The 18761-nt window shown below is 37.2% G+C and overlaps 1 protein-coding gene across 2 annotated transcripts in view; it reads left to right on the top strand.

Moving 5' to 3' along the window:
* The window catches only part of tep1 (telomerase-associated protein 1), a 39162-nt gene that overhangs the window by 10685 nt on the left and 9716 nt on the right, over window positions 1-18761 (top strand). For both annotated transcript variants that reach the window (XM_052133993.1, XM_052133992.1), the window contains exons 15-40: window positions 155-235; window positions 336-457; window positions 1358-1429; window positions 1668-1814; window positions 3914-4205; window positions 6110-6231; window positions 6490-6603; window positions 6700-6817; window positions 7254-7439; window positions 7542-7726; window positions 9232-9373; window positions 9834-10013; window positions 10109-10201; window positions 10379-10511; window positions 11452-11611; window positions 11692-11825; window positions 13426-13514; window positions 13617-13731; window positions 13859-13894; window positions 14078-14285; window positions 15692-15812; window positions 15925-16049; window positions 16164-16263; window positions 16382-16537; window positions 16887-17099; window positions 17227-17283. In XM_052133993.1, coding sequence (XP_051989953.1) covers window positions 155-235; window positions 336-457; window positions 1358-1429; window positions 1668-1814; window positions 3914-4205; window positions 6110-6231; window positions 6490-6603; window positions 6700-6817; window positions 7254-7439; window positions 7542-7726; window positions 9232-9373; window positions 9834-10013; window positions 10109-10201; window positions 10379-10511; window positions 11452-11611; window positions 11692-11825; window positions 13426-13514; window positions 13617-13731; window positions 13859-13894; window positions 14078-14285; window positions 15692-15812; window positions 15925-16049; window positions 16164-16263; window positions 16382-16537; window positions 16887-17099; window positions 17227-17283 — 3501 coding nt within the window. The remainder of the gene's footprint in view (window positions 1-154; window positions 236-335; window positions 458-1357; window positions 1430-1667; window positions 1815-3913; window positions 4206-6109; window positions 6232-6489; window positions 6604-6699; window positions 6818-7253; window positions 7440-7541; window positions 7727-9231; window positions 9374-9833; window positions 10014-10108; window positions 10202-10378; window positions 10512-11451; window positions 11612-11691; window positions 11826-13425; window positions 13515-13616; window positions 13732-13858; window positions 13895-14077; window positions 14286-15691; window positions 15813-15924; window positions 16050-16163; window positions 16264-16381; window positions 16538-16886; window positions 17100-17226; window positions 17284-18761) is intronic.

The raw sequence follows: 18761 nt of genomic DNA, 5'->3' as shown, positions 1-18761 counted from the left end.
TTTTTTTTTTTTCTTGATTGGCTATTTTTATTTTATTAAGTTATGGGTCTCCTTGTCAGTAGTGAATTGTATGATTTGATGTTGCAATTAAGAGTTTTTGTCAGGTGTTGATTTTCTTCTTGATGACATATTTTGAATGTGGTGTCCCCCCCAGGCCATTAATGACAGTGACATAGAATCTGAATACACTGCGACCACTACATTCTTCTCTAGGCTAATTGAAGAGAAGGCAAAGGTGTGCCCCCTTTGTATTTATGCTGATTTCAGGATGCATTAAAATTCCATTGTACATGGATCCAAAAATCACATGTTTGTTTAAACCTCTCCCCTCACAGGTGGATCGTGTAATTTTAATTGAAAATGGTTGGACGGACATGTCGTTGATGATGGAAATCAATAAATATCGGCAAGAGACCAACAGTGACGCTCTTGTTATAGATGTACTACTTGGAAATAAGTATGTTTTGCAGAACTTGTTCTAGCTTTATTGGCAGATTCTGAGTCTGATACATTTAAGTAGTATAACACCTAATGTTGTTCTAAATATCAGCATGGCTGTGATTCAGACACAGGTAATCAGGCGTGCCGGTATTCAGTACAACAGCATTATAGCAAGACAGACTTGACCGCCTGTCTGCAACTCAACACAGACAAGCGGAGTGATACATGCTGTGGTTATTGTACAAAATATCAGCATTCTTGGAACACGATATGTTCAAGTCAAATTAGATTAAAATATTACTAACTGTTAAACATCATAATGTATACATTCAACTGTTTAAATGTTTTAGAATGTTGCATAATTTTATAATTGTATAACAACTGCTATATTCACTCACTGAGCACTTTATTTGGAACACTATGGTCATCATAAAGTGCCCGACGTGGTCTTCTGCTGTTGTAGTCCATCTGCCTTAAGGTTCGACGTGTTGTGCTTTCTGAGATGCTATTCTACTCACTACAAGAACGTCCGCAGGACTGCCGCTAACTGGGTGTTTTTATTTTTTTTTTTGCACCATTTGGATTATACTCTGGAGACTGTTGTGCATGAAAATTTCAGGAGATAAGCAGTTATAGAAATATTCAAACCAGCCAGTCTGGCACCAACAATCATGCCACGGTCGAAAAGACAGATACAATTTTTTCCCCTTTCTGATGGTTGATGTAAACATTAACTGACGCTCCTGACCTGTATCTGCATGATTTTATGCATGCACTGCTGCCACACAGTTGGCTGATTAGATTATCACATGAATTAATAGGTGTACAGGTGTTCCTAATAAAGTGCTATAATAAAGATTCAAAATCCTAGATAGGATACACCTTTCTCATATCTTTGTATTGTTTATTTTTACAGGACTACAAATGAGTTTTCAAATAACAAACGGAACACTGTAGAACTCTATGGGTTTAGCGAGCAAATGTTGAAGTAAGATCTTTGTTTCTTTAGCTACCTGCTTTAGTAATAGTGATGCACTTAATATATGTTGTTTCTTTTGAAATGCACTGAGATTTGAGATCCTTTCTTGTAAAAGCATCTGCAGAGCATATATATATATACTCTCAATAAAGAGCACAAACATTCAACAAACAAAGATTTGTGTGTGTCAATGGTGGTCGAGAACTCCGAGACTGTGTCTAATCAGAGGTCTGTTCTGTGATTGTAGGTTTATCTCGGAGAGAGGCTCTTCAAGGCTTCTGCAGCATGTGGAAAACATGGACAGAGTGTATAACATCCCCCCTCCACAAGGGCACAAACCTGAATCTGAAAGAGCTACTGATGTCATCCCACTGCCAGCAACGCCAAAGCTCAGGTATGGCCATAAGAATTAACCATACGCCACTGAATGGAGTCAGTTTCTTAAAACTGTTTTGTCCAAAGTGTATGTGTGTTCATATATTGTAGAATAATTATCTATTTAAATGGGCTTCTGGATTAGGAATGAATGTATTTGTGGCTTAAAGGTAGATAGTTAGGAATTTTGTTGATCCTTTGTGGGAATTTGGGGGCATTAACAGCAAGAAAATAAAACTGTACAGTATGCAGAAATCATGCATAATACAAGAAATACAGCACTAATGAACATACGCATTATTAACAAGTTACACAGCTTACACTATACATCACAATAAATACATCAGATTGGAAAGCGTAAACATATTAGATGGAAAATATTAAACGACAATTTACACAAAATGCGCAGTGATCTTAGAAGTGATTCACTTCTTAGAAGCGATTCACAAGTTACTTCTCTGAAGATCTTTATGAAATTAATGACTAATTTAAATACATTTATACAGCACAAAGGATAACCATTCAATTATGGAAAAATTAAAGACATTTACACAGCAAAAAGAAACATTGCTGCTGCTGCTGCTGCAAGAGCTTGAGAGGACTGCTGAAATAAAATCTGAATGTGATAAATGTTTATAATAAATAGCTGATATATCATTGTGTAAGGAACTTTATATAGGTTGACAACTAGATCATACAGGCTTATTCATTTAAAAAATGAATTTTTTTAATCTTTATTTGTAATCAGTAAAAAATCTCTAAATAACAGTATAAGCAGAATATTATTATATTTTTTATACTGTTAGAAAGTAATACTGTTGAATAATAAAAAGTGAGCAATTGTAATATGAAAAGAGGTTATGCATTAAGACTTATTTTTTCTTTTATTCTAGTAACGTAGCACACAAAGAAGATCTATTTGATGTGCCAGTGTGCTTTTATTAAACTTCAAGTGAAATGCCATATGTTCATGGCATCTCTGCTAGCAAATCAATGAAAGAAGGGGTTTAGGTGGCAGTTAAATATACAGTATCTATATTGGGGATTGATTTAAACTTTTAAAAATTAAAAAAAAATATTTTTCAGTATTGATATGCATATCTATTGCATAGATTTATTTTAGTTTTTGCTTTTTCATAGATATTTAATGGCAAGTGTGGAAAAATGATAAGGAAACAAAGTGTCTTTTTTTTAAAAAAAAGTGTTATTGTTATTATTTTGATCCCCTTTTCTCCCAATTTGGAATGCCCAATTCCCACTACTTAGTAGGTCCTTGTGGTGGCACGGTTACTCTCCTCAATCCGGGTGGCGGAGGATAAGTCTCAGTTGCCTCCGCTTCTGAGACCATTAATCTGTGCATCTTATCACATGGCTCATTGTCCATGACACCACAGAGACTCTAGACTCATGCTACCCTCTGCGATCCACGCACAATTGACCATGCTCCCCATTGAGAGTGAGAACTAATCATCGCGACCACGAGGAGGTTACCCCATGTGATTCTACCCTCCCTAGCAACCAGGTCAATTTGGTTGCTTAGGAGACCTGGCTTGAGTCACTCAGCATGCCCTGGATTCGATCTTGCGACTCTAGGGGTGGTAGTCAGCCTCAGTACTTGCTGATTTACCCAGGCCCCCAACAAAGTGTCTTAAGATAAAATGCAAGACTGCCAAAAACAAATTTCTCACAAATAAATAGTTATCACGATGACCTGATTTTGTAGATTTCTTAAATTTTCTTTGAAGTGCTCTTTAAATTTGAATTTGAGTGAGAGATACGTGGGGAGGGACATTGTGCATAAGAGTGAGATATCACTTTGCTCACAGCTCATTAGTTCAGTATCTGTGTGAGATCTTTGAATGGCATATAACCTGCCCCAGAGCAGGTTAACCATGTAGCATATGACACTATGGCGATGAACCCTGATGAAAACCTATCAACTTTACTGGTACCGCAAATTGAGAGTTCGCTCAAACTAAGTTTAACCTTACCCTGCTATCCGCTTAATACTTTTTTCTGATATAGGCCACAGACTCTATGCTGATAGTGAACAGTCTGGCTATTCTTGACTAATTATAAGAATGATAGAAACGTAATATTTTCCTTTTCCTCCCTTAGATGGAAAGGTGTGCGGGTGTTCATCTCTTCTACATTCAGGGACATGCATGCAGAGAGAGACGTTCTTGTTCGTAGCGTGTTTCCAGAGCTCAGGAGGCGTGCAGCACCACACTGCCTCTACCTGCAGGAGGTTGAACTGCGCTGGGGTGTTACCGAGGAGGAGTCTAGCCGCACCGTAGAGCTCTGTCTGTCAGAGGTGTGCCGTAGCCAGCTGCTGCTTGGAATTCTAGGAGAGAGATATGGTCTTGTGCCACCCCGCCCCACGCTACCTGAACTTCCTCAATACAACTGGGTAAGGCTGAAGTTTGCCATTAATTTTTGCATCTGTCAGATACTTTAATGCAAAGCTAGTTGTAGAAGACAAGCGATTCAAGGTAGAAGGTAGACTATACCTTCAGATGGGTACAAGGTAGTTAAAGTTCAAATGTGTAATTCCTGAGCAACTAGCATCAACAAACGTAATTGCAAGGTTGGTTTAATTGAAATTCATGCCATTGGCAGACAGGGGCTGAGCTAGGGGGTGGCCGTGGCCACCATGGAGAGAATCTTGGCCACCCCATTGACCACCCCACTCACAAATGCTGTTTTGGTCATTTTTTTTAATCTTTGGCTCAATTCAGTTAGTCTTCACCAACAACCACGTTACACCCATCCATGCCCACTGAACACATAAGAAAGATTTTTAGAAGAATTTCTCAGCTCTGTAGGTCCATACAATTCATATTGAAGTGAATGGTACCAAAAGTTTGAAGATCCAAATGCACATCAAGGCAGCATAAAAGTAATCCATAATTCTCCAGTGGTTAAATCCATATCTTCAGAAGCGATATGATAGGTGTGGGTGAGAAGAAGTTCAATATTTGGGTCCTTCTGAAGACGCAGTGGACAAGTTTTTTTTTTTGAAGGAAATGTGCCCCAAAACATACAAAAATGTGTGTATGTTTGTGCAAATAATTTTACACCAAACTGCTTTGTAAACGAGTGTCAATATAAAGCAGGATTTTCAAAAAATTTGATTCAAGCATGGATCACAACTGATCATGTTCCAGCTTTTTAACCTGAAGATATAAGTATTGCACTTTATATTTTGTGAATGTTTGCAAATCGCCTTTCCTAATGTGCTTGTTAGCTGATTCCACGGCTAATGCATCTAAAGTTACCATTGTCTCTGATTGTATTCACAGAGACCAAATATACATATATATATGGCTGAACTCGTATTTATGCTGTCAGTCATATTGGTTCTGATTTGTTGTTGCTGTAGTAACTGAAGGCACAGCCCTCTTCCGGAAAGGGGGCGGGGAGCAGCTGTTCATTTGCATTTAAAGAGAGACAAACAAAATCAGCGTTTTTTTGATTCCACCTAAAAAGAGGCATGTATTACATGGTATAATAAATTATCCGTGGGGTATTTTGAGCTGAAACTTCAGACACATTCTGGGGACACCTGAGACTTGTATTACATCTTGTAAAAAGGGGCATAATAGGTCTCCTTTAATCTCCATTTCCCTTTCAAATATTTCTTCATTTGTTTTTGGCGATTAACATTCTCATGCATATCACCACCTACTGGGCAGGGAGGGGATTTTATGGTGAAAAAAAAGGACTGAAATATTGATCTGTTTCTCTCTCACACCTATCACATCACATTATAATATATGAATTTAATCACTGCAGTCATTCAGATTATTTTTGTTGCATTTTATATAATATATGAATTTAATCACTGGAGTCATTCAGATTATTTTTGTTGCATTTTATATAATATATGAATTTAATCACTGGAGTCATTCAGATTATTTTTGTTGCATTTTATATGCTTTTTGGAGCTTAAAATGTTGGCAATGTATGTGCATACAGAGTTGAAATATTATTCTAAAAATCGTAATTTGTGTTAAGCAGAAGAAAGAAAGTCATACACATCTGGGCTGGCATGAGGGCGAGTAAATTATGAGCAAATTTAAATTTTTAGGCTATTTACCTTTTTTTTGAGTGCAGTCTCAATAACAAGTATAACCTAGCCTTTCATGCATACTGTAGATCATTAGACTAAGCTTTTCTTGTATCCTTTTATTTGTGTAATTTTTTTAAATAAATTACAGAGTCAAAGCAAGGTAACAGAGAAATGAACTTGTATGATGTTTGTTGGCTGCCTTTTCCTGAAGTTTCTTGCTTCATCACTTTCCTGTTTAACAGATGGACTCTGCACCCCCTGGGATGTCCATCACTGAAATGGAGATTCGACAGTTTCAAGCTCTATATCCAGACTCTGCCCAGAGCCGGATGTTTTTCTACTTCAGATCGCCTCATCTCTCCAGGTTTACACTCATCTTTCATTTGTCCACTACGCTTATCCACTTTTCCATACAAAATATATATATTTAATGGATTAAAAAAATAAAAACTAAGCAGCACAAGCTAGCGAGAGATGTTATTAATTTAGCATGCTTTATCACTTTGTCACATCTGATTAGTACACAGTGACCGCTGAAATGACACTATACCTGGAGCACAATTTTTTTTTTTACATTTTCAGTATGTCACCTCACCTGCATTTTGTGTATCTATATATTTAGGTCAGTGCCTGTGGCATGGAAGACAGACTTTGCTGCAGAATCCAAAGAAGCTGAAGCTAAAATGAACAGCCTGAAAACATGGATCCGGAGCAATAAATTCAAAGTTACAGAAAAGTGAGTTCTGTACACTGGTTTTTTATCATGTCAAGTTGTGCACAGTGAGGAATGACAGTGCATTTATTCTTTGTTCTCTGCTTTATGTTCTCTTAGTTACCCCTGTGAGTGGGGTGGTGTGGTGGATGGAAAGCCCTATGTGAAAAGCTTGGAGGACTTTGGGAAGGCTGCGCTGGAGGATATCTGGGAATCACTACAGAAGCTTTTTGTAGAGGTCAGTCTCTGATTAAAAAGAGTCAAGAAATGTTTTAATTTTGTCCCACTCATGTTCTACACTGCAGTGCTTTATTTAATCCATTAATAAGCTGTGCAAAGAGAAGCTTTAAATGGAAGGCTTTTAGTTCAAATACACTTTTTTACTTTTATCATCCTAGGTTGATTTGCAGTTTAGTCTATACACTAATTCACTTTTTTAGGAATAATTAGCTACTCTTTTAGCATATACAAAAATAGCCCAAGGCTATTTTAAATAAAAAGAAATGCCTTGGACTATTTTTGTATATTCTGACGAAAACCCAACCAAAGAGCACCTTCTGTGTTTCACCTTTCTACGGATTGAGGCCTTTTCAACAAGTACAGCTCCAAAATCAATTATTTAAGATGCCTACTGTTTTGTGTTTAGATTTTAGATGTTGTTTTTTTTTTTGTAGGAGACAGATGAAGATTTGATCTTGGAAATTAAAGAACAGGAAGTGCATCAGGATGCCCAACAGCGACAGTTTCATGGCAGGTCTAAGCTAATTGCTATGGCAATAGAAAACATTAAGGAATGTCAACAAAAAGGAGGAATTCTGCTGGTTGAAGGAAAACCTGGAGAGGGCAAAACTGTGTTCATGGTAACCACTATGTCAAAATGCATAGTCTTTATATTAATGACCAATAAATGTAAAATGATTAGGCAATCATAAGTTTAATTAAATGTTTCCTTGTTTTATTAGGCTGCTCTGGCCCAGGCACTCAAAACATCTGACAAAACCAAGAAAGCCCCTCTTTGTGATGTCATATCCTTTTCCACAGATGCTAGCCAATTGGCTTGCAATGTTGAGCAGCTTCTTCGCTGTCTGGTTCAATGGCTGAGGAAGAGAAAGGATGATGTGAAGTTGGCCCCAAATACATCTTACAGGTATGGTTTATAGGATGAAATTAATATCAGTAACCTAGTTTCCATCCACTTTTGGCACTATTTTGTTATTGACAAAGTGAAAATGCGTAAAGAAAAGTTTGGGAAAATTGCCGTCTTCTGCCTGTTTCAATGGTCTTTTATCAATTGAAAAAAAGTGCTGAGTTTGATTCCAAGGGTGCTGAGTGGCTCCAGCCAGGTCTCCCATGCAACAAAATTGGCCTGGTTGCTAGGAGGGTAGAGTCACATCGGGTGACCTCCTGGTGGACGCTATAATGTGGTTCTCGCTCTCAGTGGGGCGCGTGGTGAGTTGTGCGTGGATGACTTGGAGAATAGCGTGAAGCCTCCACATGCGCTACATCTCCGCGGTGATGCGCTCAACAAGCCACGTGATAAGATGTTAGGATTGACGGTCTCAGACGCGGAGGCAACTGAGATTCATCCTCCGCCAACCGTATTGAGGCGAGTCACTATCCCACCACGAGGACTTGGAGCACATTGGGAATTGGGCATTCCAAATTAGGGAGAAACCCCAAAAAATTAAAATAAATGCTGTGCATGATGTCATGCCAAAAAAAAAAAACACTGTCGCATAAGTTTTAGTTTATTGCAAAAGAAATCTGCTCTTAAGCCATTTCTCCGTATATAAGCCGAAATGTCTGTTTATCGCTAATTGTGTACCTTTCGCCTCCCAGATGTCCCTAATTTTTTGGTAAAATTTAATTAATTGACAATTAATTGAAATTAGCCATCTTACTGGCATTTTAATTTCACTAATAAAAGCAATCAGAAGAGGAGGAATTGCAATCAAAAGGGAGCTGTTGCCCTTCTGATAGGACTGTAATATTGGTCCTGATGTTGTGCCTATCGCAGGTTGTTTTTTTTGTATTGTGGGTTAATTCCAAGACTGTCCTCTATTATGAATGGTGTGGAAAAGCAACTTTAATTTAATCAGGGTAGACATCCATTTATTTATTAATCACAAACAGTGTCCATTCATTTGTTCTCTGTGCACTTGTCGATATGCATGATACGAGATGTTTGCGTTGGCACTCCTGGAAGTGTCATGTTTGCAGCATCGGGTCTATATGCTGTTAAGATCAATCCATATTCGCGTACAATAAATTCGCTATCTAGGATGTATACCTTGATTAACACAGGCTAATGATTGGGGTCAATTCTGTCATGTGACACTACATTTTTGCGTTCATGCCAATTTTCTCAACAAAAGGTGTTTCCAAACCATTTTTTGCGACATTTGAAGTATTGACATATAGTTTATGTGCAAGAGTTAAACAGAAAAATATTATGTCGACACTCGTTTCCATCAGCTTTATTTTGATGTGCTAAAACCTTTTCCGCAAAAACTCCTTCGATGGAAACGTAGTTAGTGTGTCTGATTTAACATGCCAGGTCATTTTACAACAAATAACAGCATATGCAGATACAAGTATTCTTTTGACTAATAAGTCACCTTATTTCTTAATTGTTCTCTTGTTGTGCTGCAGAAAATTGTTGTCAGAGTTCCACTTGCAGTTGAATGAGCTGAAGAAAGAGCAGCCACTGGCTTTGGTTGTTGATGGGGCAGACCGTGTACATGATAGTCGAGGTCAGAGGGTATCAGAATGGATCCCTCAACACCTCCCTAAGGTAAGGGAAAGGATTATTCTCACACACTCTCTTGAAGCTGAAGTGTGTAATTTCTGTGCCACTAGCATCATGAAAACATAACTGATAAAATAATTGCTGTTTTCAAACAGATTGCAGAAAAATCTCTTACATTGTTTGAACAAACAGATAGTCTCGCCCTAAATGCACACCGTTGTCTTGTTTCACTGTGTACTGCACTAACTGTATGAAATTGAATGACAATAAAAACCACTTGACTTGACTTGACACCATTGATCAAGCCATTGTTGCTGTATTGATCTGGACAGCCATCAAAAGAAACCGAGAAATGTTTTAAAGACACCACAGAGCCACATTGTTAGTGTTTTTTAGGAGAAATCAACCTACAAATGGTTTACTCATAGTGGATTCTGATCAAGAGTTGTAGGCTACAATGTACAGTATTTGACCTGCTTAATTACTTGATTCTTTGTCCTCTTAGGGTGTCTGTCTGGTCCTGAGTGTTACTTCAGGATCATCCCTCCAGAACACTATTTGCAAAAGGAAAGGTGCTGTGTCATTTCCACTGGGGCAGTTATCTTTACCTGACAAGAAGGAGATTGTGCAAAAGCAGCTCGTTGTGTATGGGAAGAAACTGAGCGATTCTGCGTTCAATAACCAGGTGAACTTCACTTGTGGTCATTTTGAAAAAATATCAGAAAAACTTCTACAGTAAGTTTCATTCTTGGAATGTTTTGCTCCTCTGCTTGCATGTAGCTTCAGACACTGCTGATGAAGAAAGGCTCTGTGAATCCACTCTACCTCCATTTGGCCTGTGAGGAGCTGAGGAATTATGCCTCCTTTGAAAAGGTAAAATATCACACAAATGAGGTACAGATTATATATTAACATCTTATAACTTCTGAGAAACATGGTAATGATTGTTAAAGATGAAGAATTAACTGGCTAATTAGTGGTCTACATAATATTTAAGCAATGTGACTTAAATTTGGACCTGATGATAATGTTTATATATTTGCTAAGTAGATGAAGGACAGCCTGCAGTCTCTCCCGCAGTCTCTGTGTGAGCTGGTCCAACATAATTTGCTGAGGATGGAGAGTCAGTATGGTGGAGCAGGACTGGGATGGGCATTAGCAACTCTTGCCATCAGCTCCACCGGTACAAGACATTGTAGCACTGATTTATTGCAATTTAACTTTATAGGACATAAATATGCTTTAGTACAAGTTTAGAAAATATTTAAATGTTAACTTTATCTCCTGCCTCTATGCGATTATTACTCTATAGACTAGTTATATACTGATATATCAGCCTGGTTAAATAATTAACCGATACTGTATTTGTTCATTTTAAGATTATTGCATATGATGAGACCTGTACCGGTTAATTTGATTAACCGTAGTGGGTCAGTTCCAAAATCTAGCAACAGCGTTATAAGTGCATAATGCAGACTTTATATTATCAGATGTTTTATTAGTGGATTGTGTGAAAAATAAGTGTTCATTTCAAATCAATTCATTGAGCAATTTTGTGTAGGTTTCATTTGCTATTGTTAAATTGTAGACCAGTTTAATTTTTGCTCTTTTAGAATAACACAGTTGACAATTGGTTGTAGAGCACAACAGTGCCCGCCCACTTTTTCAGCCGCCTGGGTTCCAGAAGTATTCATTCATTTCTTCCATATACTTTTCATAATATCCGTCATAAACTAGTTCAAAGCCATGAACCAAACCAACAAGCTCCGAGGTGAATCAGAACATTACAAATACTTTTTTTTTTTTATTGAGGCAAAAAAGTATTTTTAATTTGGATATGGTTATTTGATACTTATGTTTTTTCAAAAGGGCATGAACTACAGCTGAATTGCGAATGACATAATATAAAATGATGGGAATATATAACATTTTATTTTAGGTTGTTGATTTAAATTATACAAACAATATAGTTTGTTTGTTGTGAAATATTCTGATAAACTTCTAATGACTTGTGTTATATTTAGGAAAATGTCATGTGCATAGAGTAATGTGTATGAAGGTTAAATCCATAGATGCTATAGCTCAGTGAATTATTATTCATCACTGATGTATTTGTTTGGCAGGGCTGCGGGAGAGTGATCTTTACTCCATATTAAACATGTGCAATGATCTAAATTCAAGAGGTGGTCAGGTGACATGGCTGGAAACTCTCCATATAGCTAGACATCCAAAGAGCCGTGTTCCCATGGCAACATTCTCTCAACTGGCACGGAATTTGCATAGGTACAGTACAATTCAGTGGACATAAGAATTAACTACTCTTTTGGTATGGAGTAATTTATTTAGACAGTCTTGCAATGCAGCATTATTGGACCATCCCACGCTCAGGGGTCAGATGACCTACTGACTCTGACCCATCCAGAGGTGATGTCAGCCTTCAAACAGCTCTACCTTTGTACTGAGGATGACAGAAAGAGAAGTCATCTGATAATGGCAGGTAAAGCAAGAAAACTGTACATTGTGGTCCTACAATGATCCTACAAATTGTCTTTGTTCTGTCATTTAGAGCTAATAGTTATCTACAACCCCAATTCTGAAAAAGTTGGAACAGTATGAAAATGCTAATAAAAACAAAAAGGAGTGATTTGTAAATTATATTCACACTTTGCTATATTGAAAACACCACAACTACACATAATATGATGTTTTACCTTTTATTGTTTTTTTTGAAAATGTACAGTAATTTAAAATCGGATAATTGCAACACGCTCCAAAAAAGTTGAGACGGGCAATTTAAGACTAAAAGCAATTTGATGAGTTGAAATAAGATATTATTGAGATATTAAACTGGTGAGGCAACTGTCATAGTACTTTATAAGGAGCCTCCAAAAACAGCCTAGTCCTTCAAGAGCAAGGATCATTCAAGACTTGCCAATTTGCCAACAGATGCTTCAGCAAATAATCCAGTACTTTGAGAACAATGATCCCAAGACAAATTGGAAGGATTTTGGGCATTTCATCCTCTACAGTGCACAATATATTTAAAAGATTCAAGGAATCTGGTCAAATCTCTGTGCATAAAGGGTGAGACAAAAACCACTTCTGAATGCGAGTGATCTCTGATCCCTCAGACATCACTGTCTTTTAAAATGTCATTCATCATGAACATGGGCTCGGGATAACATTAGTAAACATTTGTTAGTCAACACTATTCACTGCTGCATCTACAGATGCAAGTTAAGATTTTACTATGCAAAGCAGAAGCCCTACATCAACAATGTCAGAAGCGCTGCCGACTTCTCATCTTAGATTGAAAGTAGAACAGTGGAACTGTGTTTTTTGATCCAAAACGTCCACATTTCAAAAACGTTTTTGAAAAACACAGCCGTCATTTTATCCAGGCAAAGAGAAAAAGGACCATCCAAGCTGTTATCAGCTTCAGGTCCAAAACCAGTGTCTGTATGGGCCAGGGTTGTGTCAGTTCCCATGGCATGGGTTACTCGCACATCTGTGAGATTGGCCAGCCTGCAGTCCTGACCTGTCTTCAATTGTGAATGTGTGGCACATTATTAAGCACACCATCCAGCAACGAAGACCCTGTACAATTGTGCAGCTAAAGACATACATAATGGATGAATGGGGAACTGAAAAATTTCAATTTCTAAACTTAACTCGTGTCTTCTGTGCTCAAATGCTTAATAAGCGTTATTAGCAGAAATGGTGATGTTTCACAGTGATAAACACTCGACTGTCCCAACTTATTTGGAGCATGTTGCAATCATCTGATTTGAAATTACTGTACATTTAAAAAAAAAAAAAACAATGATATTCACAGGGTAAAACAGCATATGATTTGTAGTTGTAGAGCTTTCAATTTAGCAAACGGTGAATTTTAATTTACAAATTACTCATTTTTGTTTTTATTAGCATTTTTCATACTGTCCCAACTTTTTGGGAATAGGGGTTCTAATCTAATTTATTATGAGGCAGTATTTGTCCATGAGAATTGATTTTCAAATGTATTTGTTACATTTTATGAGGGAATATTGTTTTATTGACCATGGTATACATGTGTAGTACATATTTATTTTTTCCAGCTCATATTTGGGTCCGGTCAAACCCTCAGGGCAAGGACACTTTTCTTCACTCTGATGCTGATATGCTGTCCCATCTACCTGCTCACCTGGTCAGTATCCCCTTACTCTCTTCTTTGACTTACATTTAGCTTCTATGATCAATGTGAGCTACATAACTTGTCTGTTGATGTTTGTTTTCTCTCTCTGCTCAGTTGAGCAGTCAGCAGTGGGAGCCTCTGAATTTTCTGCTTTCCAGTTACTACTACCTCTATGCTAATGTGCGACACAGACGTCTACATGAACTTCTGGAGACTTACATTTTGTTTGGTAAGAAATAATTAAGTGATTTAAAGATGTTTGTTTCATTCCCAAAGCTTAATTTTGCAGTAGTGCATTTTTATTTACAGGAGCGCACACACTCATAATGATTATTTATCCTTTATTTGTTATTTAGCCACAAAGGATCAGCTTCAATCCTCAAAAACAACAGGTATTTTTGTGTGTGTGCTCTCATTGTTCATCTAATATACATCTGGTTAAAAACCTATGCTACATTAGTCCTTACTCAACTACAAGTCATTCCACCAGAGATTTGAGTTATTTGTACTGAAATACAAACATAAATATTCTTTAGTTCCTGTGGTAAAGCTTCACTAAATTCATGTTTTTTTAGGTGACATGAACTATCTTGAAGACTGTCTCAGTTTTCTGAAGCGCCACAGTCTTCTCCTCTCCCAGTGGCCTGCACTCTTTGTACAAGCAGCTCTTAATGAACCTCCTGACAGCTCTGCCCATTCATGGGCTGAAAGCATGGCAAGAAGGGGAGGTGTGCATGCTGTAAAGTGGCTAAACAACACAGAAGGAGCAAGAAAAGAAGACAGGTACTAATAATGGACCTTATTAACTGTATTAATACTCCCATTGAGAGTATGTACAATTAGAGCTGATTCTCTTGCCACAATCTAAAACAAGAGTTGGCAAAATCAATGCATTCATTTTTCTTAATCGCAATTAACGCATTTACTGTTAATACAGTATAAACTAGCATAAACGCTGATTGGAAGGGCAGAACCTTTGTGATGTGTCCGCCCAGAGTCGTTACACTGTCACACACACTAGTGATTTAAGTGATGGGTAAAGGAGCTCTTGAAGTTATTTGTTGTACAAAACAAGCCTTGATGGAACTTGTGACAGAAATAAAGTATTTTACAGCCTAAGTAAGGTGCATTTTAATTACCACAGGAATGCATGAAGTCTTAAATATCACCAAAGCGCAGAATAAGACGTTATTGTCTGTAAGCGCTTGATGTGGAGTTCAAAGCAGCGCTTGATACTGGCACTGACACCCTGATGTGCGTCATCAATGCGGCTTCACGATTGCTGTAGCAAAGTGGATAGCCACAGTCTGCCAGCTGATTAATATTGTGGATGATGAAAGTTTAAGAGTTTAATGCCCATTGCAATGGATATGCAACCTATATGGGCTCTAGTTCTTTCAATTAGTCAAACTCCCACTTAGACTTTGGGAAATGTTTAACTTTAACTTGTAATGGTACTTTTTTTTTTAGCATTTCTATCTTTACATTGTGAAAGGCTTTGTTTGAATTTTTTTAATAAAGCATTATATTGTTACATATTGTTGTTTTCCTTTCCTAAGAAGGAAAGGAAAATAAGCATATTTAGTCAAATTTCAGCACTTTCAAAATCTGAGATAATCGTGATTTTAACCGTGATTAAAAAAAAATGTATCAACTGACAGCAGTACTAAAGGCACATCTGTTTCGCAAGTACTTGACACAATCCTACTAATGCAATAACGTTCCTTAAAAAAAACATTATTTCACCACTGTCTCTCACCTTCCTCTCTACTTGTGCTTCTCTGAGCAATTTGGGACTTTGCATTACAGCATTTATCTTTTTACTGCCTCCTTAGGATGACTTGCTTTTATTTTGTTCCTTATTTATAAGTCATTTTGGATAAAAGCATCTACCATATGAATAAATTTAAATGTCTCTGACATGTATTGTCTCAGACATGTAAAAAAATACAAAGTGGCATGGCTTCTCATACATTTGAATGCTTTTATATATTTATTGCAACATTCCAGATTACTAGTTCTCACATAAAAAAATACTGTTTAATATTAGATTTTAGATGTGTAATGTCAAGTATTATTGCTATTAAAATGTTTTTTTGTGCAGTTTTGTCTTTGTACACACAGTATTTACAGAAGTTGGCTGTGGTTGGATTTTTATTATTTAATTATTTACATCTTTTTCTGCTCAGTGAGCTGGTTTCCACATTCCACTCTGAGCCCAGTTGTGTGGTGGTGAGTCCTGGTGGAAAACTTGTAGCAGTGGGCACGGAAGAGGGAAAACTTCACTTTATTCACGCAGAGACTGGACAGGTAATCCTTATTGAGCTAACCAAATCTAATCTAATTTTGGCACATTTCAGATCATATTAATGACATCACAAATAGATGTCTCCAGTTTGTTGACATTCTTTTTTTTAAACAGCAAGTGAAGTCATTGTTGAGCAGTTGTGATGGCATCTCTGGATGCATCTTCCTTGAGGAGGGGCTTCTGGGAACAACCTCATTTGATGGACAGGTGGAGGTGTGGGATATTGATAGTGGTTGCAGGTAAGGACAAACAAAAATCACACATTTTCTGACTCAAACATTCGGACGTTTCACGGCTAACAAAATGTAAATTAAGATGATTGACCTGTAAAAAACATTTTCTCTCCCCTTAAGAACTGCCCATTTTAATGCCCACTCCAACAAGATCACAGGATGTGATGTCAGTCCAGACAAAAAACACTTTGCTACGGTCTCATTAGACTTAAACCTTAAGGTGAAACCACAAAATAAATAATTTTAAATCTGAATTATGTCTTAAATTGTAGTTGTAAATATTTATTGTAGAAATATAAAACTGTAGAAATATTCATTGTTTATGTGATCATACTCAGGTGTGGTCATCACAGAAGAGCAAAGAGGTGGCCATCCTCCTGAACCCCTCTCCTCTGAACTGTGTAAACTTTGACCCTGAAGGTCAGCTCTTGGCAGTGGGCTGCTGGGATGGAGCTGTTCGTGTGTGGAACTGGCTCGAACAGAAAAATGTTATGGTGGGGAAGACAATTCCATATATATGCTATTGATATCTTGGCTGATTAACAAATTGCTCAGAATTGGTCTGATTCACAAATCAGCAAAGAAGATTTAAAGAACTGACTCAAAAGAATGATTCACAATTCACAAATCTAAAATTTTTATAACTCGCAAGCAAGTTTTATTTTACACATCTACACAAAGGTAATTTCTAGCCTATGAAAATTGATCAGAGCTTATCTAGAAATAGATATTCACTAGAGAATTTTCCATGAATTTTCTATTTTTTTGTCCATGACTTTTCCAAGCCTGGAAAACACAATTTTAAAATTCTCTCTTAAAAAAAAAACTCTCTCTCTTTCTCAGACTCTGTCTGGTCATGAAAGTTCTGTGCGCAGTCTGTGTTTCTCACCCTGTTCTTCCATGCTGAGCTCTGGCTGTCTGTCAGGAGAGGTGCGACTCTGGTCGGTCACAGCAGCTGCTTGTGTGGGCAGTTATCATGCTCACTGTGGCTCCACTGAGTCACTACACTTCCTGCAAGGAGGAAACCTGTTGCTTAGTGCTGGATATGACAGTGTGGTAAGGAATATAATCTTTATAGTCTTGCAATCTTGCAAAAAGTTGTGTTATATTTTGAGACTGTGTATTCACTCTAATATGCTTCCTAAAACACTGAATATGTATTGGATCCTTTTTTATTGGCTAGGTTCAGGTATGGTCTGGTGGTCTTGGGCGGTCTGTTGCCATTCTGGGAGAGGAACAGGTACTTCTTCATTTAGAGATGCTTCTTATGGTATTACAGTGATTGAAAAAGAGCACTGTATTGATATTACTCAAACATTCTATTTAGAAGTTTATTGTAAACCTCTAACATAGAGATGCCCAAACTAGGGCCTGTGGGGCAACTTCGCCTTGACGTATATGATGAGTCAAAAAAAAATGCTATTGACGCAGTTTTTCATTGCAATAATTTAGCAGATTGCTAAATTGGCTAATAATTCCCGCAATTTCCTCACTTTACAGTGCAGCTGCGAATTAGTAAACCACTAAATACAGATGATCAAATCAATAAACTTGTTTTTGTATCAAACTGTAATTCAAGAAGCTGTCTTTCACTTTCTCGCTCGTGCAGCTGTCAGAAGTGTAAGCGTGCGCAGTGAGGAAGCGCTCTGTCACATAGCTATTGAACTTCAGATATTACAGTTGTATAAACCTTTCTAAACCTGTTAATTGGGCATGCAAATGTAAGCGAATGATGCGATTTTAAAACTATATCGTTCCTGTTTATAATCAACAAAGCTGTTATCATTGCAATTTCATGCATCTTTCATATCTTGGCGTTCCCTCATTATTCATAATGCAGCACATTTGCAAGATGGGCAGAAATGGCAAAAATGCTTTGCGTAATGTACCAGCTGCATGGTGAAGAGACATGTAAACGCCTGTTATATCTCTCATTTCCATCTGTTGTTCCATCTAGGGTCAGAAATTAATGGGGGCTCTGGGCAAAACAACTCCCCTGAAATTTGATATAGTTCCAAATTAATATATCCATTGCGTTTTTCGTTTGAATTTTCTGAAAATTTTTTGTTTTGTGCTGTCCATTGTGCAGATGTTGACAAGTCAGTGGCAGATGATCGTGCCATAAATGAACAGACAGGCACTCCGCTTGTCACGCTCCGCATCAGTTCAGTGTCGTGCTCCCAAAATAAAATGACCAAATGCTTTAATGTAGTTAAAAATAATATTAACAAAAATAATATCTGGATGGGTTAAATGGCCTTGATGTTAAATAAAACTTTATTAATGATGCAATAATAATTTTACAGAACATTAACCACTTTGTGTGTATGAATCATATCTCTCAATAATGTTCATTGTTTTATTAAATTGGCTTGAAGCAATTGCTAAGTTTTTTTTATTTATTTTTTTATAAGCTCCTCAATCTGGAAAGAGGCTGTCATCTACTCCTGTGTCAGTGCATTTTGTAGGCTGTTAATTTAATAGCCAAAATATTTGGAAATATGTGAATGAGGAAAAAAAAAATGTTTAGGACCAGTGCATGTTATGCAATGTGTAGAGATCATGTGATTTTGTAATTATTGAAACATACCTTAAAATTTAAAACCAAAATAGCTAAAAGTAAAGTATTTGACATAAGGATGACAGAGTCATGAGGCTAGAAAGAAAATGACCCCCATATGAGCCGTGTAAGCAGGGCAATCCAATTTTTTGTTAACT

This window comes from Xyrauchen texanus, chromosome 9, assembly GCF_025860055.1.
Source record: "Xyrauchen texanus isolate HMW12.3.18 chromosome 9, RBS_HiC_50CHRs, whole genome shotgun sequence".
NCBI classification, from domain to species: Eukaryota; Metazoa; Chordata; class Actinopteri; order Cypriniformes; family Catostomidae; genus Xyrauchen; species Xyrauchen texanus.
Note: the sequence above shows the minus strand (reverse complement) of the source record. Positions and strands in the feature narration are given on the sequence as shown.